Source organism: Balaenoptera musculus, chromosome 5 (genome assembly GCF_009873245.2).
Source record: "Balaenoptera musculus isolate JJ_BM4_2016_0621 chromosome 5, mBalMus1.pri.v3, whole genome shotgun sequence".
Taxonomy (NCBI): domain Eukaryota; kingdom Metazoa; phylum Chordata; class Mammalia; order Artiodactyla; family Balaenopteridae; genus Balaenoptera; species Balaenoptera musculus.
Genome location: NC_045789.1, coordinates 78,943,064 through 78,968,876, shown reverse-complemented (window position 1 = coordinate 78,968,876; position 25,813 = coordinate 78,943,064). Strand labels below are relative to the sequence as shown.

At 38.2% G+C, this 25,813-nt stretch overlaps 1 protein-coding gene across 10 annotated transcripts in view; it reads right to left on the bottom strand.

The window, feature by feature from the left end:
* Nucleotides 1-25,473, bottom strand: part of ARAP2 (ArfGAP with RhoGAP domain, ankyrin repeat and PH domain 2) — a 207,940-nt gene extending 182,467 nt beyond the window's left edge. For 3 of the 10 annotated variants that reach the window (XM_036853105.1, XM_036853109.1, XM_036853111.1), the window contains exons 1-2: nt 25,103-25,471; nt 10,517-11,566 (exon numbers count right to left, since the gene is read on the bottom strand). In XM_036853105.1, the coding sequence (XP_036709000.1) occupies nt 10,517-11,421 (905 nt within the window). In that variant the 5' untranslated portion in view covers nt 11,422-11,566; nt 25,103-25,471. Of the gene's footprint in view, nt 1-10,516; nt 11,567-20,360; nt 20,531-20,844; nt 21,006-24,989; nt 25,010-25,102 lie in introns of those variants that run through there. The other 7 variants (XM_036853114.1, XM_036853112.1, XM_036853104.1 and 4 more) reach the window with 6 other exon arrangements.
* Nucleotides 25,474-25,813: the final 340 nt, after the last annotated feature.

Sequence of the window (25,813 nt, the reverse complement as noted above, 5' to 3'; positions counted from 1 at the left end):
TACAGTAAGTTAAGCACAATGAGAAGATACAGAAACACACAGCAGATGAAGAAGCAAGGTAAAAACCCAACAGACCTAACAAATGAAGAGGAAATAGGCAGTCTACCTGAAAAAGAATTCAGAATAATGATAGTAAAGATGATCCAAAATCTTGGAAATAGAATGGAGAAAATACAAGAAACGTTTAACAAGGACCTAGAAGAACTAAAGAGCAAACAAACAATGATGAACAACACAATAAATGAAATTAAAAAGTCTCTAGAAAGGATCAGTAGCAGAATAACTGAGGCAGAAGAACAGACAAGTGACCTGGAAGATAAAATAGTGGAAATAACTACTGTAGAGCAGAATAAAGAAAAAAGAATGAAAAGAATTGAGGACGGTCTCAGAGACTTCTGGGACAACATTAAATGCAACAACATTCGAGATATAGAGGTCCCAGAGGAAGAAGAGAAAAAGAAAGGGACTAAGAAAATATTTGAAGAGATTATAGTTGAAAACTTCCCTAATATGGGAAAGGAAATAGTTAATCAAGTCCACGAAGCACAGAGAGTCCCATACAGAATAAATTCAAGGGGAAACACACCAAGACACATATTGATCAAACTATCAAAAATTAAATAAAAAGAAAAAATATTAAAAGCAGCAAGGGAAAAACAACAAATAACATACAAGGGAATCCCCATAAGGTTAACAGCTAATCTTTCAGCAGAAACTCTGCAAGCCAGAAGGGAGTGACAGGACACATCTAAAGGGATGAAAGGCAAAAACCTACAACCAAGATTACTCTACCCAGCAAGGATCTCATTCAGATTTGATGGAGAAATTAAAACCTTTACAGACAAGCAAAAGCTAAAAGAATTCAGCACCACCACATCAGCTTTACAGCAAACGCTAAAGGAACTTCTCTAGGCAGGACACACGAGAGAAGGAAAAGACCTACAAAAACAAACCCAAAACGATTAAGAAAATGGTAATAGGAACATACATATCAATAATTACCTTAAATGTAAATGGATTAAATGCTCCAACCAAAAGACATAGACTGGCTGAATGGAGACAAAAACAAGACCGATATATATGCTGTCGACAAGAGGCCCACTTCAGACACAGGGACACATACAGGCTGAAAGTGAGGGTATGGAAAACGATATTCCATGCAAATGGAAATCAAAAGAAAGCTGGAGTAACACTTCTCACATCAGACAAAATAGACTTTAAAACAAAGACTATTACAAGAGACAAAGAAGGACACTATATAATGATCAAGGGATCAATCCAGGAAGAAGATATAACAATTGTAAATAATTATGCACCCAACATAGGAGCACCTCAATACAATAAGGCAAATACTAACAGCCATAAAAGGGGAAATCGACAGTAACACAATCATAGTAGGGCACTTTAACACCCTACTTTCACCAATGGACAGATCATCCAAAATGAAAATAAATAAGGAAACACAAGCTTTAAATGATACATTAAACAAGATGGACTTAATTGATATTTATAGGACATTCCATCCAAAAACTACAGAATACACATTCTTCTCAAGTGCTCAAGGAACATTCTCCAGGAGAGATCATATCTTGGGTCACAAATCAAGCCTTGGTAAATTTAAGAAAACTGAAATCGTATCAAGTATCTTTTCCGACCACAATGTTATGAGACTAGATATCAATTACAGGAAAAAATCTGTATAAAATACAAACACATGGAGGCTACACAATACACTACTTAATAACCAAGAGATCAAAGAGGAAATCAAAAAATACCTAGAAACAAATGACAATGAAAACACGATGACCCAAAACATAAGGGATGCAGCAAAAGCAGTTCTAAAAGGGAAGTTTACAGCAATACAACCCTACCTTAGGAAACAAGAAACATCTCAAATAAACAACCCAAACTTACACCTAACACAATTAGAGAAAGAAGAACAAAAAAACCCCAAAGTTAACAGAAGGAAAGTAATCGTAAAGACCAGATCAGAAATAAAAGGAAAAGAAATGAAGGAAACAATAGCAAAGATCAATAAAACTAAAAGCTGGTTCTTTGAGAAGATAAACAAAACTGATAAACCATTACCCAGAATCATCAAGAAAAAAAGGGAGAAGACTCAAATCAATATAATTAGAAATGAAAAAGGAGAAGTAACAACTGACACTGCAGAAATACAAAGGATCATGAGAGATTACTACAAGCAACTATATGCCAATAAAATGGACAACCTTGAAGAAATGGAAAAATTCTTAGAAACACACAACCTTCCAAGACTGAACCAGGAAGAAATAGAAAATATGAAGAGGCCAATCACAAGCACTGAAATTGAAACTGTGATTAAAAATCTTCCAATAAACAAAAGCCCAAGACCAGATGGATTCAGAGGCGAATTCTCTCAAACATTTAGAGAAGAGTTAACACCTATCCTTCTCAAACTCTTCCAAAATATAGCAGAGGGAGGAACACTCCCAAACTCATTCTACGAGGCCACCATCACCCTGATACCAAAACCAGACAAAGATGTCACAAAGAAAGAAAACTACAGGCCAATATCACTGATGAACACAGATGCAAAAATCCTAAACAAAATACTAACAAACAGAATCCAAAAGCACATTAAAAGGATCATACACCATGATCAACTGGTGTTTATTCCAGGAATGCAAGGATTCTTCAATATACTCAAATCAATCAATGTGATACACCATATTAACAAATTGAAGGAGAAAATCCACATGATCATTTCAATCGTTGCATAGAAAGCTTTTGACAAATTCAGTACTCATTTATGATAAAAACCCTCCAGAAAGTAGGCAGAGAGGGAACTTACCTCAACATAATAAAGGCCATATATGACAAACCCACAGCCAGCATCGTCCTCAATGGTGAAAAACTGAAACCATTTCCACTAAAATCAGGAACAAGACAAGGTTGCCCACTCTCACCACTATTACTCAACACAGTTTTGGAAGTTTTAGCTGCAGCAATCAGAGAAGAAAAAGAAATAAAAGGAATCCAAATTGGAAAAGAAGACGTAAAGCTGTCACTGTTTGCAGATGACATGACACTATACATAGGGAATTCTAAAGATGCTACCAAAAAACTACTAGAGCTAATCAATGAATTTGGTAAAGTAGCAGGATACAAAATTAATGCACAGAAGTTGTTTGCATTCCTATACACTAATGATGAAAAATCTGAAAGTGAAATTAAGAAAACATTCCCATTTGCCATTGCAACAAAATGAATAAAATATCTAGGAATGAACCTACCTAAGGAGACAAAAGACCTGTATGCAGAAAATTATAAGGCACTGATGAAAGAAATTAAAAATGATACAAATAGATGGAGAGATATACCATGTTCTTGGATTGGAAGAATCAACATTGTGAAAATGACTCTACTACCCAAAGCAATCTACAGATTCAATGCAATCCCTATCAAACTACCACTGGCATTTTTCACAGAACTAGAAAAAAAAATTTCACAGTTTGTATGGAAACACAAAAGACCCCGAATAGTCAAAGCAGTCTTGAGAAAGAGAAACAGAGCTGGAGGATTCAAGCTCCCTGACTTCAGACTATACTACAAAACTACAGTAATCAAGACAGTATGGTACTGGCACAAAAACAGAAATATAGATCAATGGAACAGGATAGAAAGCCCAGAAATAAACCCACACAAATATGGTCACCTTACCTTTGATAAAGGAGACAAGAATATACAATGGAGAAAAGACAGGCTCTTCAATAAGTGCTGCTGGGAAAACTGGACAGGTACATGTAAAAGAATGAAATTATAACACTCCCTAACACCATACACAAAAATAAACTCAAAATGGATTAAAGACCTAAATGTAAGGCCAGACACTATCAAACTCTTAGAGGAAAACATAGGCAGAACACTCCATGACATACATCACAGCAAGATCCTTTTTGACCCACTCCTAGAGAAATGGAAATAAAAACAAAAATAAACAAATGGGACTTAATGAAACTTAAAAGCTTTTGCACAGCAAAGGAAACCATAAACAAGATGAAAAGACAACCTTCAGAATGGGAGAAAATATTTGCAAATGAAGCAACTCACAAGGGATCAATCTCCAAAATTAACAAGCAGCTCATGCAGCTCAATATCAAAAAAACAAACAACCCAATACAAAAATGGGCAGAAGACCTAAATAGGCATTTCTCCAAAGAAGATATACAGATTGCCAACAGACACATGAAAGAATGCTCAACATCATTAATCATTAGAGAAATGCAAATCAAAACTACAGTGAGATATCATCTCACATCGGTCAGAATGGCCATCATCAAAAAATCAACAAAGAATAAATGCTGGAGAGGGTGTGGAGAAAAGGGAACCCTCTTGCACTGTTGGTGGGAATGTAAATTGATACAGCCACTATGGAGAACAGTATGGAGGTTCCTTAAAAAACTAAAAATAGAACTACCATATGACCCAGCAATCCCACTATTGGGCATATACCCTGAGAAAACCATAATTCAAAAGAGTCATGTACCACAATGTTCATTGCAGCTCTATTTACAATAGCCAGGACATGGAAGCATCCTAAGTGTCCATCGACAGATGAATGGATAAAGAAGATGTGGCACATATATACAGTGCAATATTACTCAGCCATAAAAAGAAACGAAATTGAGTTATTTGTAGTGAGGTGGATGGATCTAGAGTCTGTCGTACAGAGTGAGGTAAGTCAGAAAGAGAAAAACAAATACTGAGATCAGCTCGGTGCTTTGCGACCACCTAGAGGGGTGGGATAGGGAGGGTGGGAGGGAGACACAAGAGGGAAGAGATATGGGGATAGATGTATATGTATAGCTGATTCACTTTGTTATAAAGCAGAAACTAACACACCATTGTAAAGCAATTATACTCCAATAAAGATGTTAAAAAAAAAACTACAGTATATTGTTTGGGACATACTTAAGAGGTAAAACATTTTTAAAATCATAAGAGTAATCATCATTATTTAAAGTCAGGATAGAAGTTGTCTTTGGCAGGGGAGGGCACACAAGTTTACCAAAGGGTTACAAAATAATTCACCCTTTATTTGTGCATTATCTCCAGATTATTGACACTGTTACATGGCTATAATAATTTCCTCAAATTTGTATGTCACTGACACAAATACATATTAATAACCTGAACCCCTGAGTAGAGCAGCACTCAAATTTTCTACATCTTTGGTAACTTGTGCTAATAATATATATTGCTAATTCTTATTAAGCATTTACTATATGTCAGACACAGGTCTCAAAATTTTATAAATACACACACATTCATAATGTGTGGTGTGTGTAGTCACAAACACCCAAAGAAGTAAGAAATATCATTATCTGCATTTTTTTAAGAAGAAAATTGGCACACAAAGCAGTTAACTTACTTTTCCACAGTCACACAGCTCATAAGTAACTAACCTGGGATTCAAACTCAGTCTAGCTCCATGAGCCCTTTTCTAAGCCACGATGCGTAATAAAAAACTCAACCTTAACTTACTAAAAAAAAAAAAGGAAATTAAAAAAAAAAGATTTTTGAATTATTTTAAGTACATCCATTAGTGCTATTTTTAAAGCATATTTTGTTGGTTTTACTTTTAGTCTGATAAATGTAAAGAAAAAAGTTTGCGATGACTTTCACTGATAGAGCTATTCAATATCCACCTGCAAGCAATTACCAAATCTATCAACCAAGTTCATTTGATCTACTGTAGATGAAAATTAGGTCAATACAGGAAACAAGCTGTTTTGAAAACTGGTGATTAGCACCTTAGATTCTCATTTATCTATGAATAAATTATCACAAGCTATTTTATATTCTAATATCTATTATGCCCAAAGCATTTTGTTAGGGGTTTATATATCTACATCTCATATTTCATCCCCTTAATAGCCCACTGAGGTAGGACCTAGTGTCCTAATCCTACCAATAAGGAAAGGAGTTTCTCCCAGCCCTAGTCGCACAGCTAATAGGAGACAAAACCAACATTCAAGGTCAATTCCGTCTTGAGTGCAAAGCCCACGTTCTTTCCTTTCTCCCTCTTTCTGCCCTATTATTTCCCCATCAATTATCCTAAAAACTGCGGATTGCTTTTAAATTTGAAATATAAATCATGGTTGATTAGCAAACATTTTAAACCCATTAAGAAAAGCAGTAGCTATTATCATTTTTTGTTATTATGCTTTGGTGTTCTTGGTCAAGTTACCCAACAGCCCTGAGCCTACTTTTCCTCATTTATTGAAGGGGAATAAAAAAAGGGTCTGCTGCCTATGAATATTATGAGGATTAATGAGATGATGTTTTTAAAGAGCATACGGTGTGCCCTACACAATGTAAACACTCAGGTAGAACGAGCCAGCTGTTATTTTTTTTATTAGTGAAAAGAATGGTTGGTCTTCCTGGTACACTGAATATGCACAATTGTTTCTTAAAGTTCTTAAAAGTATGAGAACTCTTCATTTGTAATAGTGAAAAAAAATAGCCAATGACCTAGTAGGGGAATAAACTGTGTTTTCCGTCATTTAATAAAATACTATACAGCAATTATTGCTAAAATACGTGCATGGATGTGAACAAATCTCAAAAATAATATTAAAGGAAACACCCAGTTGCAAAAAAATAACATTATATAATTGAATCTTCAACATGCTTACAGATGTTATGTGTTCACATATTTTTTAATCACTAAAATTGCCAAGAAAAGCAGAGGCATAAAGGTAAATTAATGTTAAAGATCTCTCTTTATGATCTACACTTACCTATTACTTAAGCAAGGCAGCCGTGCTTATCATTACACAGAATGTTTTAAAAAAATGCAATTCTTACAATTCATAACAGAAGAACTACAGGTCATTATAGGATTGAATTCAAAAGAAAAACACCACAGTCATTAGGCGGCAGTTGAAAACTGCCTTGAGGTTACATAATGTCTAACTAAAACACACAAATCTGAATTCAGAAAACACAAGAGTGCATTAATTACAGCACAGACTACAAATATGAAATGTATAATGCACAGATAATTAAGTTTCAATCTACAAAGTTCCAAAAAATGTCCTTAGGATAAGAATAAATAATTACAGAAGGATTACAGCACAAAAGTCTACATCATTATCATGAAACTTTTTTCGTCAACTAGCAGAAGCTTCAGTTCAAAATATATTTTTTCAAACAAAGGGCTTTTCAAATTATGAATAAAGAGTACAAATGTTAATGTCTTTTCACTTGTAAAAAGGATCACACAGATACCTTTATCCTCTAACAATAAATCAAACGGTTAACTATTAATTTTGATTCATTATTTAGATATTCAAGTCAAAATTTGCAAATACTGAAATAATCAACCCATTTTATAAAAAGTCATTTTAAAGGAAAAAGTCTGAATTTTAGAATGCTAAGCATTTTTCTGCTGTAACGTGAAATGTAAAGTTTTCCTTGAACGTGGAAAGGACAGGATGAGTTTCTGTATTTTTCTAATTCAATGTAGCAAACAATTGCTTGCCATTTGTCTGTACGTTTTTGGTTCATATGTATTTCAACATGAAAGTCTAAAATAGTTGCATCCATTTTTAATATCTATGTATTAATACATCTAGAGAAAAATATCTAAGATTTTTACTTTTAATAAAAAGTTCACAGGAGGCTGGAGACTTCGGGTTTAGAATTCAAATTTTTGAAAAGCCCTCAAACAGCCACTACAGTGCCTCAGTCTTATAACAAGTTATAACAGATACTCCAGTCACCGTGCAGCCTTGAATATCACCCTCCTCCCCTTTACCTCTGTTTCCGTATTTTTCCTTCCCCTCAAACATTCAAAGGCATGACACCTAAAAGACAGGGCTTTGACTGTGCCAAGGATAAAACAGTTACATGAAAGATGGATGAAGATCATTAAACTGGGGAGGAAGATAAGACAGGTACCTCTTCAGTAGCTAAAGATACCTGTTCCTTCCTGCTTTGAGCACTAAGGAGGATCCTCCTGGAAGGATCACAAGACACACCTACGACTCCCAGGGAAGGGCAGCTGGTGAGACTTGCTTTCTGCTTGGAGACCTCTGTGGGAGACCTCCAGATGAGCTGATAAGGAAGAAGCTGGTTCTTCAAGCCTAGATCTGACCTGGCCCTCAAGAGATAGGACTTAAAAAAAGAGATCCTGAGGTCCAGTGTCCAGCATAGCCCCACCCAGCCCAGCCTTCCCAAAAGGAGCAGACAGGAATTCAGGGAAGAAGCCCAAGGCAAGGACAAAGATAACCCATTTGACTGGCAAGTTAATTGCATCAGATAAATTGGCAGCGGGTGGGGGGGTGAGGGTACATGTCCAGGGAGATAGAAACAAAGCACCTCACACATCAGGAATACACATCCAGCATCATGTTCCTGTCAACACTTCTATGAAATCTTTAAGGAGTAAAGAAATTATGTCCAAATCACTGACCACAAAGAAATATATTTACATGGTACAGCAAGAAATGTACTAAATATCGTTTAGATGTTATTTGATTAGAGAGGATCTCGGATTATATAAGCCACGGTTTCATTTTCTAAAAGTCATATTATAACACTGTAATTAGTTTGCAATTACTGTTTGCAGTTCAGGCAAGGACCACAAAGAAAAACAGACAGTGAAGTCTGAAAATAATTTAATTTACTTTCTCATTTTATAATTTCATCACCAGAAATGCCTAGTTACCATTTACTGCCATAATCAAAGAAGAAAAGAGAGGTGACAATGGGTTCTCTGGCAGTGCTACGATGCGGCTCCTGCTAAGCTCTTTACTACTAATTTCAACATTATTTTAATTCTCATTTTCAAAGACTCAGTCACAATATGAATAACAAGTCTTTCACATGGTGCAAAGCTTACACTTAGAAGTAAATGAACATCAAAAGATTCTCAAAAATTTATGAAAAATAGCACAACTTATTTAAAACTTGAGCCAAATGTTTCTTATCTGAAGTTATCCTTATGGCTCGCAAAAGGATTCTGTTCCTGCAAAGACATAGCAGACCCTTCTCATTTACTTTCTTTTAATTGTTTAAAATTAGCAAAATACGCTAAAGCTACGGTGTCATACAAAAATTGGTGATCTTCTACTTTCCTAAGAAATACTCCATTTTTATATATGCAATCAACACTTTTAAGAATATTTACTAAATGAGTGGTTAAGAAAGTGTGTTATAGAGTCAGATGTACTGGAATGAAATCCCAGTTCACTACCCATGTGATCCTAGAAAAATTAACCTAAGGCTCAGTTACCTCACAAGAAAATGGAGGAATAATACCTATTTCAGAGGGCCAATGTGAGAATTAGACAACCCATGGAAAATTATAAACCAAACCAGCTTTTAGGTGTTTAATAAATGATACTGCTAATTGATTTCCCAGTAAATACTCAATATTGCCATTGGCACCAGGGATGCCACAATAAAGACAAATTAATTAGGGCCTCTGTCCTCAAAGAGTTTACACTCTAATGGGAGGTACTTAACATGGTCTTGTAAATTGCCATGTTTTCTCTTGCATATACTAAATTTCCATATTTTTCTCTTGTAAATACAGCCAAGATCCAGCACCAGGGACAGAGTGAATACACAGGGAGACAAAGGGGGAAGGAGAATCTTGCAGAAATGCCAGACTAGAGCCTGTTTACAGGAATCTGTAATTGCATTTAGTGCCATAGCAGTAAGGGTTGAACTTAAACAACCTCATGACTCCCAACAGAGACAAGTGTTAGCTTTTAGTGAATTTAAAAAAAAAAAAAAAAAAAAAAAAAAAAATCCCACCACAACCCTGAAGAAAACCACATCTTAGGTGTAACTTTGAGAAATGGTTGAAAGCTCTCCCTGCTGTAAGTCAGCTCCTCTTAGACTCCACAGTTACCTCAGGGTACCAATGACCCAACAGGCCTGTAGGCCCCCTCTTTAGAGTTCTGGTCTCCAGCTGAAGTGGTCTCATATTGTACTGCTACTACTTTTTACATGTCTTCTACACTACATTAAAGCCCCTTTTTATCTCTCTACCTCCTCCGCATCTAGTGCCGTGACCAGTACCAAGCAAGTGCTCACTAGATGCATGGTGAATGATTAATTCGTGCCAATCGTGTCAGGTAGTAGAGATACAGTCATTAGGAACATGGCCTCTGCCAAAAAGCACATAACCTAGTGGGGAGATAGAGTCAGCAATTCAAATATAAAGGGCACTCATGGAAGAATATAATACCAGGCATGGAGGAAGGTACAGGAAGGAACGTCCAGGCAGAATTAGGGGAAATGAAGTCCCCCAATTAAATAGGAGAAAGCTGAAGTTATAAGTTGGAAACAGACTCTGGGCAGTGGTGTACAAGAGAGATGGCATGACAAAAAATTTTAGAAGAAAGAAAAGGTTGGTTGAATGGGTCAAATTTAGAAATGAACACTGAAAATAAATTTGTTAAAAAATAACTAAATTCCCCCAAATTGAATACACACAAGTTATCATAAAAATTCTTACCTTCCTGAAATTCCTTTTGCTGACCCTGGAATCTCTGGTACAGGCCGATGTCTTAGCAGAAAAGATCGAGATGGTCGTGAAACCAACTTGCTACGACTTCTCATAGGTGTTAGGACTGGCGATGACGGAACATACAAATCATTTACAACCATTTCTCCTTGAAATTGAAAGAATGGGGATGGTGGGGAGCTTTCTAATAAACGATTAGTTCCATTTCCAAAATTTGCTTCTGATACTGAACAGTCAGGGGAAGAAAGGAATTCAGGGTCTGCACTAGGAAGCTTGCTCACATTTTCTGAGATCAAATCAACTTTTTTTGTTTGTTCTTCTCCAGTTGTAGAGTCGATAGTCTTTTGTGCAGTCAAAGATTCTACGTCAGTAATTTCACTACCAAATAAAGAACCTTGAAAAGAATCTGAATTCAGGTGTGGTTCTTCTTCCGGAATGGGAAAGTTGTATGTAGGAAGAGTCAGCTTGTCATCTGATTTAAAAGACTGGCTATTTTCCACACTAACCTCATTTTGATCAAGACTTCTTGTAACAGTCTCCAACTGCGTTGGGCTGGGTGTCTGAACACTGTGTGAATCTGAAAGTTCTAGGCAGGTGTTCTGAGAAGATGGAGCATGGTGATCCTCTGAAGTCTCATCATTCTTCTTCGTTTTATGAACATTTGCATATATTGAGATATCTTGCATTTTTGACAGGATTATCTGTAACTGTTTAAGTATCCTCCTCCGGTGTCCTGTAGGTGATATTCCAACTTTGAGGAGCACACTGTCATTTATTTCTGCACAGTCCCTTACATTATTAAAACCAAATTCGCGGAAGCGTAAGAGGTACTGCTCCAAATTAATGCTCATTAGGAAATCTTTGATATCAACATTCACTTCACTGACTGAGGACATAATGGTGGCTTCATTACTAGGCAATGTGATAGAAGCAGTACAATGCAATACGCACACAAGAGGGTGCACTTCTGTATTGGATTTTCCTCTATCACTTATCTCAAAATGTTATTTTCTGCACAGTGAATGCTCTATGTGCTTAAGCCTAGAAAAAAAGAAAAGCAATTTATTAGGACATTTTTGGTATTAAAACTAGTTTTACATTATAAACGTTCTCTGAAGAAAAACAATAGAAATGAGGATCATTACTTGTGCTCGCTGAGAGTTTGGAATCTTTGTGCATTACTTTGTATGCCTTAGGAAGTCAATTCCTAGGTATAGTGTGAAGGGACAGGACAGAAATGTTATGGTAGTATCAAATGATGATTTTCAAAAAGGTAAAAAAAATGATTCTCAAATATAAAATGAACATGTATCCAAAAAAATTCATTCACTAATTAATGAGGGAACCAGTAAGGTGGTAGGGCTAGTTCCAAGAGCATTTGTGGAAGAGATTTATACAATCCATCAGAAAAGGCTTTTTTTTTCTTTTTTTTTTTTTTTTTTCAGTGCTCGAATAAAATGGGTAGGTTAGATAAAAAACTGGTTAGTGCCCTACAGGGCAATAAAACCATAACCTTTGGAGATATCTTTCTACTAGACAAAAATCTATAAGCTAACAGGTAACTTCTCAGTCCGGGGCTCTAACCAAATAGTAAATGGAAAGTGGAGCACAAGAATTAGAATTAAATATCCCTGATGTGAGCCTGTTAAACAATACCCCCAACAAGGCATCGAAGGAACATGCTGTACATTCTTTTGATTTCCAAATTTTAGATAATTTTTCTTAATAGTACCTAACTAGATATGAACGACTCCCCCTTTAGTACACCTTCTTCAAAGACTCTCTCCAAAAGCACAGTTAGAACATACTTCTTAGGTTAATAATTTTCACTTCAAAATTGCAGCAGCATTGTATGTAAATACTGTTATACAAGATAAGACTAGTTGAGCAACTGTACAGTAGATAACAGGAAGTTAATATGAAAGGAAAAGGAAAAAGTTTGAAGGTCACATTTTCCTTCATACACAGCATATACACATAGGTTCATTTTTCTCATAAACAACATTAATTTTTTAAAAAGTTGATTTATCAGGTGCTGTTTACATGGCTGCATTCAGTTTGTAAAAATGTATGGTATGCAAAAATGTCTGTATATTATGCATCAGGAAAAAGAAACAAATACAGAATATGCATAACAACCATACACTGAAGTAATAAAACGAGACACAGCCAAACAAGGTATATTTATCTGAGCAAGCAAGGATGCAATATTTCTGGAAATCACATCTCAAAGTAGCTCTTCGAAAGACATAACTCAGAATCTCTATGTGTTACATGCCCATAAGCTCTTGCTTTAACTATTCAAAAACATCAGCCAACATTGACAAGTGAGTATACGAAAAAAGGGAAAGCACATATCGTATTCAGGCAGCATTGCAGAAACAGAGAAATAAAAGTACAAACAAGAGATGAAAGGCAGGAAATGCCTTTGTCAAACAGGTATCCCTCTGTCACACTCAAAATGACAAAATGTCAGGAAAAAAAAGTAGAAAGTTAAACCTCAACACCACGTATGAGCCTAATTCTCAGATATATTATTCTTGTTCACAAAATTATTTTGTTTAAAAAAAACGCATTAGCTAATTTTGTTTGCCCATCACAAAATGGAAGTAGTTATAGCCAAATCGGCTGGAACTTTGATCTCGGACTCCCCAGCCTCCAGAACTGTGAAAACAAACATGAACTAATACACTCCTCCACCCCCCTGAACACAGTTCAGACCCTCATTACATCTCCTGCCTGAATCACTGCAACCATCTCAACAAGCCCCTCAGCCCGGTCTCCATGTACCACTGAACTACTGAAAATCCAGATTTGGCCTGTCACTCCACATCTGAGCAAGACAGTCTAAGCTCCTTGGGGTGCCATACAACAGTCTGGTCTCAGTCTAACAATAAAAACAGCAGCAGCTACTATTGATGTAAACGGCAATGATGTTCCAGATACCGCACCTCATATACATTTCCTGCAAGGTGGATGTTCCCATGTACTAACTTCAGGCTCAGGTTTAACCTGTGCCACGTCACTGACTTTAGCACATTATTGTTAATTATCATTTCCCCCAGGCAGCAAACTGTTAAATGGTCCCACACCTTTTGCGTATGCTGCAACTGCTTGCAAATCTACACATTTTGCAAAATCCTCGGCACTATTTAAAATTCTGAGTAGGCAGGTATTACTTCCTCTCTGAAGGCTTCCTATCAACCCCCTGAAATAGAATGAATCACTCCCTTCTCCATATACATCTCTAACTAGGTTTCTAGAAATTTGCAAAGTGCTTGGGTCATGTTTAAGAGATGGGAGGCCGGCCGGGAAGGATGGTAGCAGTGGTTCGGAAGCCCATTTTGTGAATTTTTGGGGGGGTGTGTGTGCGTGTGGGAGCCTTCGTGTTTTCATACACAAGTCCTTTTTGTCTCTTACACATAAACTTCCTGAGTGGCTGACTCAGGGATGGATATACCAAATGTTCTAAGCAAAACCACCTCTCTCTGCTATCAGTGGACATGCCGAATAGGGCTAATGAACCAGATTCCTTTTCGTGACCCAGAGAAGCTCCCTGCCACAGGCCTTACAATCCTCTCTGCACTTTTGTGTCGGCTGCATCCTCCAATCATCTGACTTTTTAACAGTCTGACCACCCAAGGGTGTTCACAGATCCACTTCAGAGGCTTCAAGCCCCCAGGCACGTCACCAGATGCAAATAGATGGGCACGCCTAACCATAAAAGTCTACCAGGTGCAAACTCCTTAACATGAAATCAAAGCCCTTCATGTTTTGACCTCCACTTGGGCACCAGGCACACATGCCATGCTCTTAAGCTTGTGGCTCTCCAGGTGCCGGTCAGTGGATCTGCTGTACAGCAACAACTGATGATAACACGCCCGAGAATCTATATTTGTAACACATTCCAAAGATGACTGGGATGCACAACAAAATTTGGTTCGGTTTTAAATTCCTCATACCTGAGCCTAAGCCCATCACTCTCCCCCCTTAGGATGGATGCCCTTCCAAACACAGCCCAGGAGTCTGGAGTCATACTCAATTCCCACCCTCCTCCACTTTCATAGGCACGTGTGTATGTGTCTGTTTCCTTACCCATAAAATGGAAATGCTCAAAGGTACCTCAGTGCTGGTGAAGATTAAATGAGATAATCCACCTTAAGTGTTAAAATGGTGTTTAGTCCTCGGTGAGTGTTTAGTACATATTCACGTCCCTCATTATAATTATTTTCATCACTAAGCCATTATCTTCCCACAGTTGAAATCTTTCCTATTCTTTGAAGTCTAACTCAAATGCTATTTCCTTCACAAGGTCTCTAGTGAACAAGAAATACTCTCTTCTCTGTGTTCCTACCACATTTACTTCTTAGCATTGAATCACATTCTATTCATTCCATAGTAACCTATAGAAGTGGGATAGTGCAGTGCAAAAGCCAGGATTTTGGAGCTGGACAATCTTGGTCAAATCCCAGTATTTAACCTCTCTGTGCCTCAGTTTCTTCATCAGGAAAGTAGGAGTGATAATAGTTCCTATTTCATAAAGCTTTTGTAAAGCATCAAGAACACCAATGGCACACAGCAAATGTTAAACAAGTATTTGTCATTATAATTATTTTTATTATCCCATAATAAACCATTAAATCTGCCAAGATGATGACCAGCCCATATAAGCTGTCAATAAATGCCAGTCAAATTATTTGTTTATACATAGTATATGATGTATATGCAGTACATGTTTAGAGAACGTACAAACAGCATTACAGATGTGAATGTACATTTGCCTGTGCTATCCTGACCCATTTCCAAGAGAAAGTATAAGTAAAAGGGAAGTAACATTTAGGAGCACCTGCTATATGTCTGGCTTTCAGTATCACTTAATAACCATAATCTTATTATCTTCTTGAGCTCCACCTTAAAGGTACAACTGCTTCTCACCACCTCTCCTACTCACACCCTAGCCCAAGCCACTATCTTGTCTATCTTAGACCACTGCAACAGCCTCCTGACTGATATCCCAGATTCTGTCCTGGCCCCCTGCCCCCACAAGCAGCATGTTCTCAGTACGGCAGCCAGAATGATTCACTTTATAACGAAAGTCACACCACATCACTCCCTGCAACTTCCCAACTTCATCTTCCCTGGCTTCCCCTGACTGCCCCCTGACCCCCCATCAGTCAGTCACCACTAAGCTGGCTTCAGTCCTATTCCCACCTCATGACCCTACCTCTCACCCTTCCATCTCTTTCAAATCTACTTTCCCAACATATACCCATGGTTCATGGCTCACTCCATCACTTGAGTAGGTCTCTGCTGAAATGTGTCCTATTCAGAGAGGCCCTCCCTAATGCCCCTATGCATACAAGCATGCCTTGTGCCTCAGTATTCCTTACCCTTGCTTTCTCTGTCTTCATGGCATTTGTCACTACCTGACATCTGTGGACTTTTACAAGAGGGTAGGGATCTTGTCTATTGTTCACTGCTCTAGGCCTTAAGTTTGAACACTGTCAGGCATATAAAAGGTGCTCAATAAATGTTTGCTGAATGACCCCTTCCCATCTTTGAGATGATTTAAGATAACAAGTGGAAAGTACACAAAGTTTTAAAGTTTTGTCTATTTAGGTCACCAGGCTTCTAAGGAGCAGAAACAGGACTCAAATACAGATTTCTCCAATCCATCTAACCACTACAAGAGATCTTCAAATCAAAAATCGGGGAGAGGAGAAGGTTGGCAGTAGGACAACTGGAAGCATTCCAAACCACTTATGGGACTTTTAAAAATTCATCAAAAAGAAAAAAATACCTAAGAATAAACTTAACCAAGAAGGTGAAAGACCTATACTCTGAGAACTATAAAACACTGATGAAGGAAAATGAAGATGATACCAAAAAATCCTGTGCACATGGATTGGAAGAATTAATATTGTTAAAATGGCCATACTACCGAAAGCAATATACAGATTTAATGCAACCCCTATCAAAATACCCATGTCATCTTTCACAGAACTAGAACAAATAATCCTAAAGTTCACATGGACCCACAAAAGCAAACTCAAATTCCCAAAGCAATCTTCAGAAAAATGAACAAAGCAGGAGGTATCACACTTTTTGACTTCAGACTATACTACAAAGTTACAGTAATCAAAACAGCATGAGACTGACACAAAAACAGACACAGGCCAATGGAATAGAATAGAGAGCCCAGAAATAAACCCACACACTTATGGCCAATTAATCTATGACAAAGGAGGCAAAAATTTACAATGGAGGAAAGACAGTCTCTTCTTCAATAAGTGGTGCTGGGAAAACTGGACAGTCTCATGTAAATCAATGAATTACAACATTTTTTCACACCATATACAAAAATAAACTCAAAATAGATTAAAGACCCAAATGTAAGACCAGAAACCATATAACTCTTGAAAAGAACACAGGCAGAACACTCTTTGACATAAATCGTAGCAATATTTTTTTTGGATCTATTTCAAGGCAAATGAAACAAAAGCAAAAACAAACAAATGGGACTACATCCAACTTAAGCTTTTGCACAGCAAAGGAAACCATCCACAAAACGAAAACACAACCTACTGAATGGGAGAAAATATTTGCAAATGATATGACCAATAAGGTCACAGCTCACATATTCAGTATCAAACTTAATATTAAAAAAACAAACAACTCAGTTAAAAAGTGGGAAGAAGACCTGAATAGACATTTTACCAAAGAAGACATACAGATGGCCAACAGGAACATGAAAAGATGCTCAACACTGCAAATCATCAGAGAAATGCAAATCAAAACCGCAATGAGATATCACCTCACACCTATCAGAATGACTATCATCAAAAAGAACCCAAACAACAAATGTTGGCGAGGATGTGGAGAAAAGGTAACTCTCATACACTGTTGGTGGGAATGTAAATTGGTGCAGTCACTGTGGAAAATAGAATGGAGGTTTCTCAGAAAACTAAAAATAGAACTAGCATATGATCCAGCAATTCCACTCCTGGGTATATATCAGAAAAAAACTAAAACACTAATTTGAAAAGATACATGCACCCCAATGTTCACAGCAGCATTATTTACAATAGCCAAGATAAGGAAGCAACCTAAGTGTCCATCAACAGATGATGAACAAAGAAGATGTGATACATATACACACGGAATACAATGGAATGTTGTTCGGCCATAAAAAAGAATGAAATTCTGTTATTTGCCACAATGTAGATGGACCTAGAGATATTATGCTTAGTGAAATAAGACAGAGAAAGACAAATACTCTATGTTATCACTTATATTTGGAATCTAAAAAATGAATGTAACAAAACAGAAACAGATTCACAGATACAGAGAACAAACTAGTGGTGAGGAGAGGGAAGCAAGGAGGGGCAAGATAGGGGTTGGAGATTAAGAAATACAAATATATATGTATAAAATAAGCAACAAGGATATATTAAACAGCATAGCCAGTAGATTGTAATAACTTTAAATGGAGTATAATCTATAAAATATTGAATCACTATGTTGTACAACTGAAACCAATATTGTAAATCCATTATATTTCAATAAAAAAAATTTATGTGTTGGGATAGCCCTCCCCTCCAAATGCCTCAAGTATGAAAAACCACCACAGTAAACCACTCCCCACTACCCATCCCCCCACCCATTACCAGTATAACTTTGTCATATTCCCTAGTTGAACTAGGAAAGAAAATAACTGAAAACCTTGGGTCACTCCAGTAAACCATAAAGTCATTAAGTATTCAGTGCTGACAACTTTTGGAATCACCTTTGCCTGATTTTAATATCTTATGGGAGGTAAAAAGTAGCATAGTACAACTGAATTCACTCATAAGTTTAATCCATTTTTTTTTAAATGGCACACCATTTGAAAATCATAAACATAACCTTACAGTATTTAGAAGCCTGCAAATATGTCAAAATAATGGCTTAACAATCATAGGATCCTAGGACTGAAAGGAACCTTAGAAGATGTGTACCAAATAAAAGAAATTAAGCTGCCACACGAGTAGTAAAACTTTTCAGTGTCATCAGTACAAGTCTTACACATTCTAAAAACAAGGGAAGTTTATTGTATTCCAGAACGGTGGTCCCCAATTGAGGGGAACTATCTCCTAACGGGAAATCAAGAAATGTGTAAGAAATTTCTTTTGCTGGTCATAATGACTGAGTGGCAGTAGATAAGAAAAATGACTTAGGACATCCTACAATGATACCCAAGGTAGAAACCTCAGGTACAATTTTTACTCGTCCAAATCTTTACAGTTAATCAGCTATCCCTAAAGGATACCTGGCACTATAGATAATTAAAAGAAGTGTCCCTGACTTCAAATTACTAACATGGAGAAACAGCTAATCTCTTAAAAACTTAGGGCGCTCCATATAAATAATACACTGAGCTAGTTAGTTCAGGCTACAGGTCTTACAGAATTCCACCTTTGTTTCAGTACAGAATATAGTCACGAGAAATAGGTATCGCTGTATCTGCATATCAAGCAAATTCACTGTTTAACACCAAGATGTTAACTCCACATATTCATAAAGACAAATCTTCCACCTTGTTCCCTACAACCATGCAGAAGAGGAAGTGGTTTTGAGAAAGCACCCTTGTTGTTGTATTACTCCATCCTACAGTACAGAGCAGATTACAAAAGGTCAGAGGTCAAGAATCCTATTGCTCTAGTCTGAGTACTTTCACCTCAGAAGCTGTAAACCTGGTCATTTAGTATGCCTCTCCCCTACCATCAGTCACCTACCTTAGCCTGTGGCAACACTACCCCCATTTAAGCCCTTACAGGAAACCCAGTTCCCTCAACCTGGCCATCTCTCTGAACTGTGGTCACCCACAGGCTCTGACCTTCACTGCCCCATGTTCTCTACCTTAAGCATTCTCTTTCCCATTCATCAAAACACATCCTTCGTCTTTCATTCTCCCTCAGACTTACATTGCTAATAGTAATAGCCAATATCTGTGGAGTGTTTACAAACCATCTGTATAGGATCTCATTCAATCCTCACAGCTGCCTTGAAAGACCCATGCCCAAAGCCACACAGAAGATAAACAGCGGAGAAATTCCATAATTCTAAGAGTCGGACTCCACAATCTGTGCTGTTAACTGTGATGCCTCCTAAAAGCTACGCAATTGATTTCACAGTAGAGGGATGTTGAGGAGGTCATATTTTCCCTCTCATTTGACTGTCTAGTTATGCATAAGGACTTAAGAGTCACTAGGGAAATGCTACTGAAATATACCATGCCTTGCAAACTAAGTTGTATATACCTTTGCAGCTGTGAGTATATGTGTCCATGTAAGTGGGTAAATATGGAAGCCTACAAGTCACTTACAGTTAATTCTTATTCAGGCCATAGTACACAAAGCACAATGCTCTAGAGTCAGGCTGCCTGCAATTCCAACCCTGTCTTTCCCAGTTGTTTACTGTGTCCCTGGAGTTACTTAACTTCCCTGAAGCTCAGTTTCCTTGTCTGTAAAATGAAGACAACATGTCTGATAGGATTTCTGTTAGAATTAAACAAGTAAAATATATAAAGTATATAGAACAGTACCTGACATGAATTATAAGTGTGCAAAAAATGTTGGCTGATTATTAACTCATACACTGTATACAATATTGCACTTGGTCATACATGGTGTGACTGGCATTCTTCTGCCAGCCTAATAAAACTGCATTCCTTTCAATTAGCACTGTAAATTATTCTTCTAATAAACCTACAAAGCACTTCACACGGCAGTAAACATAGTTTTATTAATTTAGTAAAATATAGATGTGGTTATAGTAGCGAGAATGATGATTTTACCTGAAGACTTTTGACTTGGGACACAGCACAGTGATGACCAGTGATCCCAGCTCTGCCATGTGACGCTTGCATGAACTTGGGAAAGTTCCTTTATTTTTCTGAGTCTCACTGTTGTCACTGTTGTCATCTGGAAGCAGTGATCTGTAAGCAATAATGCCTACCCCACAGGACTGTTTTGAGGATGAAATGAGTAAATATGCATAAAGGTCTTAGTGCCTGGCAAGCAATAAGCATGTAATTATTGGCTGCTAGATGAAGAATAACTGAGGTCTGAGCTGAAAATAGCTAGGCTCCAGGCAGAAACATTCTGCAGTTTGGATCAGGGAGAAAAGACTAAGTCATGTTTGGATTACTTTTTTCTGGGCAATCTGAAAGACAACTCTTTCAAAATCTAGAACTTAATATCCATTTCCACATCCAGTGAAGGCCAGTAGTCATCATTCCTTTACTTATTATGAGAAGTTATTACTAGCATAAGTAGTACCTGGGTTTAGGTGTTTTCAGTAACATCCTACTAGTTACGTGGCTTGAAAATCTTCTCAGCTTCAGTAAGTCTTTTCTCTTTCAAACTGTCCTTCCAGATTTTAAGTTAATTGCCTAATGCTTGAGACTTACTTTCAATTCTAATTCAGAGACCTTTAATGTGGGCCCATTAATTCTTGGTCAAGAATCTTCCTGAGTTCCTACAAGAGCAGGAGTGGGGATAATGAAAAGTCATAATAAGCCAAAGCCGGCACCACCGTAGAGGACTCCTACCTGGGTGCCCCTAAAACCTGGGCAGCTGCCTCTGCCTGGTGCCAGCCCCCTCCTACGCCCCCTACAGTTTAGCCACATCTGTTTCCTGACAGCTGAAAGGAAAATCGGACCCTTTAGAATTCTTGATATAAGCACGGTACATACATATTCTTCAGGACTCTGTTCTATTTCATGCTACACTGAACACAGCTTTAACGCTTAATTGGCTGAGATAAAAACTAGCATGATATTATACTTCAATAAAAAGATTATAAAATGTATACTTATGATATATGCACTTTTATATATATCAATTTTATAATTTTAGTACAAATGTACACTCCACTATTTCTCTGAATTTGAGTCACATTTTTTTGACTAACAACCAGATGTTTCAAAATAGCCTACTGTGAATGGTTTCCTCTCTTAGCATTTATAAATAGCACCCTGACCTCTTTTCCAACTGAATTTGAGGGCTTACTCCTATTGGTTCTGTAATTATCAAAGTCTCTTTTTCTTAGGTAGAGGGTATCTCAGCAAATGTCTCTCACCTTATTGACTCATTTAGTTACATTTATTCATTCAATAAATATTTAAGGAACGCTAACTACTCTCTCCAAAATAACAGGGGGAAATATTTGCAGTTCAAGATAACACCTATTATCTCATTTGAGAACAGTGCTAAGTCCTATAAAGAAAGTGAAAATGCAATGTATTCTCTCCAAGAGTTTAAAATCTAAAGGGATAGATTAGACACGGCTGTAAGCAAGGGAGAATGGCATGCATATGATCAGTTCTTTACTAGTCAGTAAGTGCCAGTAAAGGAGGAACACCAAAATTGAAAGACTCGAATGTACTGAATAAAAGCACTTAAAGAATAATGATGAGCAAACCCAAGTTTTGTGACCTTGACTTACACGTGGTTTATATTTTAAGTATTGTTTTATGTTTAATTACATACAGAAGTAGCACCACCATCTTTCAAGAATGCCAAGGAACTCCAAAAATCTCAAATCAACTCCATGAATATAAGTGAAATATGCAGCAATTCACAACTCCGAGGATGGAGTGATCAGTGAAGGAGCTCTGGAGGGGAATTTCAAGATGTATGGGAAGAAATGTAGCAGGTGGAGACAGCAATATCTCAAGTAGAAGGAATGACACAAAGGGTGCCATGAGGGAGCTGTCTTCAGGCAATCAAGGAGACGAGAATAGCTGGGAAGGACCTAGAGTTCAACAGGTGATGACAGAAAAGGAAGCTGGAGGTGGCCGTGGATGGGCTTAAATATTGTGAACTTCATCAAGATACTGTGCAAGTGTCTTGGCAACTACTTTCACCACGACCATCCCCAGGAGCCCGTCACCTGATAATCAGCATGGAGACCACACTTCTCTTCTACCTTTCCCTGATCATCTTTCCAACAATTCCAAACTGATGAAACCATTCTCTCCTCTTCCTAAAGCTATGTAATGTAACCAAAAGTCCTTTTTTGTTATCCTACATTTTTTGCATCCTACTTTTATCTTCTTTGTTCCTTCCTGAGTATTCCCTCACCTACTCATTCACCTTGTACACAAATAGTATAACATAGAAAAATAATTCTCCCCACCTCTTCACTAGTAGTTTTTACCCCTGAAGCTGCTCAAAATGATAACTGCAATCCATGTCCGAACTCCTTTGTTCCCTCTATAACATGGGTAAGGAAGTAAGTTTGTTCTGAGTCAAAACTGTAACAAAATTTCACAGGTTAAATTTCTAATTAGAAAGGATCATGCAAAGAGAATACCATTGACCACTATTTCAATTAAGGAAATAGTGAGCAAAAGGTTTAGCTATAATATGTATTTAATCTGGCCAATACTTTAAAAAACCTAAAATGATAAACTACAGTGGTCTAGGACTTCACAGAAAAGATTGAGAAGACATCTCATAGCCTCTAGTCTCTCATCAATCACATTTGGTCAAAGATAAGAAATATTTCCAACATTAATAAGACATTCTTTACCTAACTAATATTTTACAGAAAATTCCCAAAATCCCCTCAGTTTAGAAAGTCCAAAAATTGGATTCAATGAATGAGTCAACAAACAAGGGGAAAAAAAACCCAAAACACTTGTTAAAAGAAAACATTAAAAGAACCACTTGTTAAAAGCAATGGTTGTCATTTATAAGTAGCATTTTTATAGCATCTTTCATCAAACTTTCTCAAAGTTGCAAGGAGGTGGGATAGAAAGAAACAAAGCAAAAAGAAATAACTTCTCAAATATCATGAAGTTTACAACCCAGAGTCCTAAGTGAGTTTTTAAAACATCATAGTCTTATGGCGCTAATGTAAGAGGTTCCAAGAAAACCGCAATTCATTATAATCTTAGTCCTATACTTAATCACAGTAAGTAGTTGAATTGAAAAGTACTCACTGAATATCTATGAGCCTCAAACACTGCTAGAAAGTTGTAGTGATGCTAGATGATTAAGAATTTGTTTTTAGAAGCAGATTCACAGATAATATAGAGAACAAACTAGTGGTTACCAGTGGGGAGAGGGACAGGGGAAGGGGTAATACAGGAGTAGGTGGCGGGAAAAAAGGGCTATTATGGGATTATATGAAATCATGTGTGTGAATCTTTTGAACACTGTGAAGCACTATAGAATTCAAAGAATCTTTCATTCAAAAAAAAATTTAATATTCAAGAGACTCAGGAAAAATACATATATATATATATATATGTGTGTGTTTTTAAATGTACCATCCATTTCTCCTTTCAGGGACAATCCCTATAAAATCTGACAGGCTTACAGAGGAAGGAAAAAACACAAACACACACATGACCAGATAAATAAGTTTTAACAAGTCATTTGACTTCCCCTCTAGGTACATTTTAATTTAAATAAATCTTTTAGTACTGACAAATCAAGTCTATATAAAACACTCTTGGTGTCAAGACCCACCTTAAGTGTGTATGTGTTAAATATCTGTTTGAAAAGGAGCCAGGGAGATATTTCCACTTTAGGCTCTAGCCTAGTTCCATGACCCATTTTACTTTTTTCTTTCTTTTTTAAATATAGTTAAACAGTGGAATGCCATGAGGATTTTCCCCTCAATATTTCTCTTGTAAGGGCATAAAAGTCACAACTAAGAGTTCAAAAATATTTTTCTTTTTTTTTCCCCCCTTAAAAAAGTTAGCTTCCTTTTTAAAACAGCCATAACTTCATCTTCCAATTATTTATGGGCAATGTTCCATAGACTCGTCTGGGTGTAGAGTGCTTAAGTGCGGGGGGAAATCAATACTGAGCTTGTAAGTACGATATTGTTATTGGTAATCACAGTGACATCCGATTAAACGTACTTTTAAAAATAGCTTACTTTTCAGTACGCTTTTTTTTTTTAACCAAAAGAGTATATTCCACTGAGCAGCCTACTTCAAGGACAAGCTTGCAAAAAAAAAAAAAAAAGTTGCTGTCACCATACAAACTTGCGACAGCCTAAAATGTCACTATTCCACACAAACTAGCTTCTAACTTGCCTGTAATTATCAAAGGTTATAGCTCACAATATGATTTCAGGAAGCCTTCCCCAGAATCAAAATTGCTCCAGATCGCCGCAAGGAGGTGAGGGAAATGTTTAAGAAAACAAGCGAGGATGAATTTACTTTACTTAATGAGATGGGCACCCATTCTCCCAGGAGACTCTGTCTCCAAAAGTAAACGAGATCAATCTGGTAAACTCACTGTCGACAGCTCTCGAGTATAAGGTTGGGTTCAGGCAAGTGGAGGACAAATGATTGTAATTAAAGTTAATTAACAGGCCTGCCGTCTCAAAGTGTAGAACAAGCAGGGTGCGGGGGAGCACGGAGATCCGAGCAAACTCATTATCTCTACCGAGAAAATGGTACCTGAAACTCAAGAAAGGGCAGCTCCTTTTCGAGGAAGGGGTCTAGTTGTCTAACCGGATTGTCACCCTCCCGAGTCAACTCCCATTAGCAAGCGGAGTTTTTGTGTCACTTACCCACTTCTGGTTTCCTTTTAGACGCCCACATGCGGGAGCGAAATCCAAGGGGCAGAAACCGGAGCCGAACACTTGGCGCTCTGGAAATTTACCCGGAAAGGTGCCGGAAAGCCCCGGCTCAGCCCGAGACGGTCCTCCCGCCCCGGTCGCGGCCCCGCCGACCAGCCCACCGCGGCCCTCGGGACTCGCCCTGCGCGCGGGCAGCGGACCTGGGAGGCGCGACGAAGCGCCGGCTTCTCTCCCGGCCGGTTCGATCGGCCCTCACCCGTCTGCCCCAGGCGCGGGGCCTCCTCCTTCCCGGTCCCCGCCAGCTGCCCGCACGGCGTCTGCTTCCAGGAGGCGGCCGCGCGGGCGGCGCTGTCACTCCCGCCGGCACGCCGCGGCCGCCGCACCTGGAGGCGGGGAGCGCGGACCTGCGCGCAGCTCCGGAAGCGCCGCGCCCGCCGCCCGCGCCCTGCCCAGGTGCTTCGGCGCCGCGCCTCGGCCGCTTCCTCCCGGCCAGCGGGGGCGGGGAGAGGCGCCTGGCGTGGGGGCAGCGGGGCTCAGTGATCCGGGCAGCCGAGCCGGCCTCCCGGGTTCCACAGCATAGTTGGGTGGCTGACTCAGTCCGCCGCGACTTGGCCGCGCCTGGCACTCTCGCCACCTGGCGCACCTCGGCCCCGAGGCTCCCGGCGGGGTTGGACAAGCTGCGAGGACGCGTCCCGGAGCCCA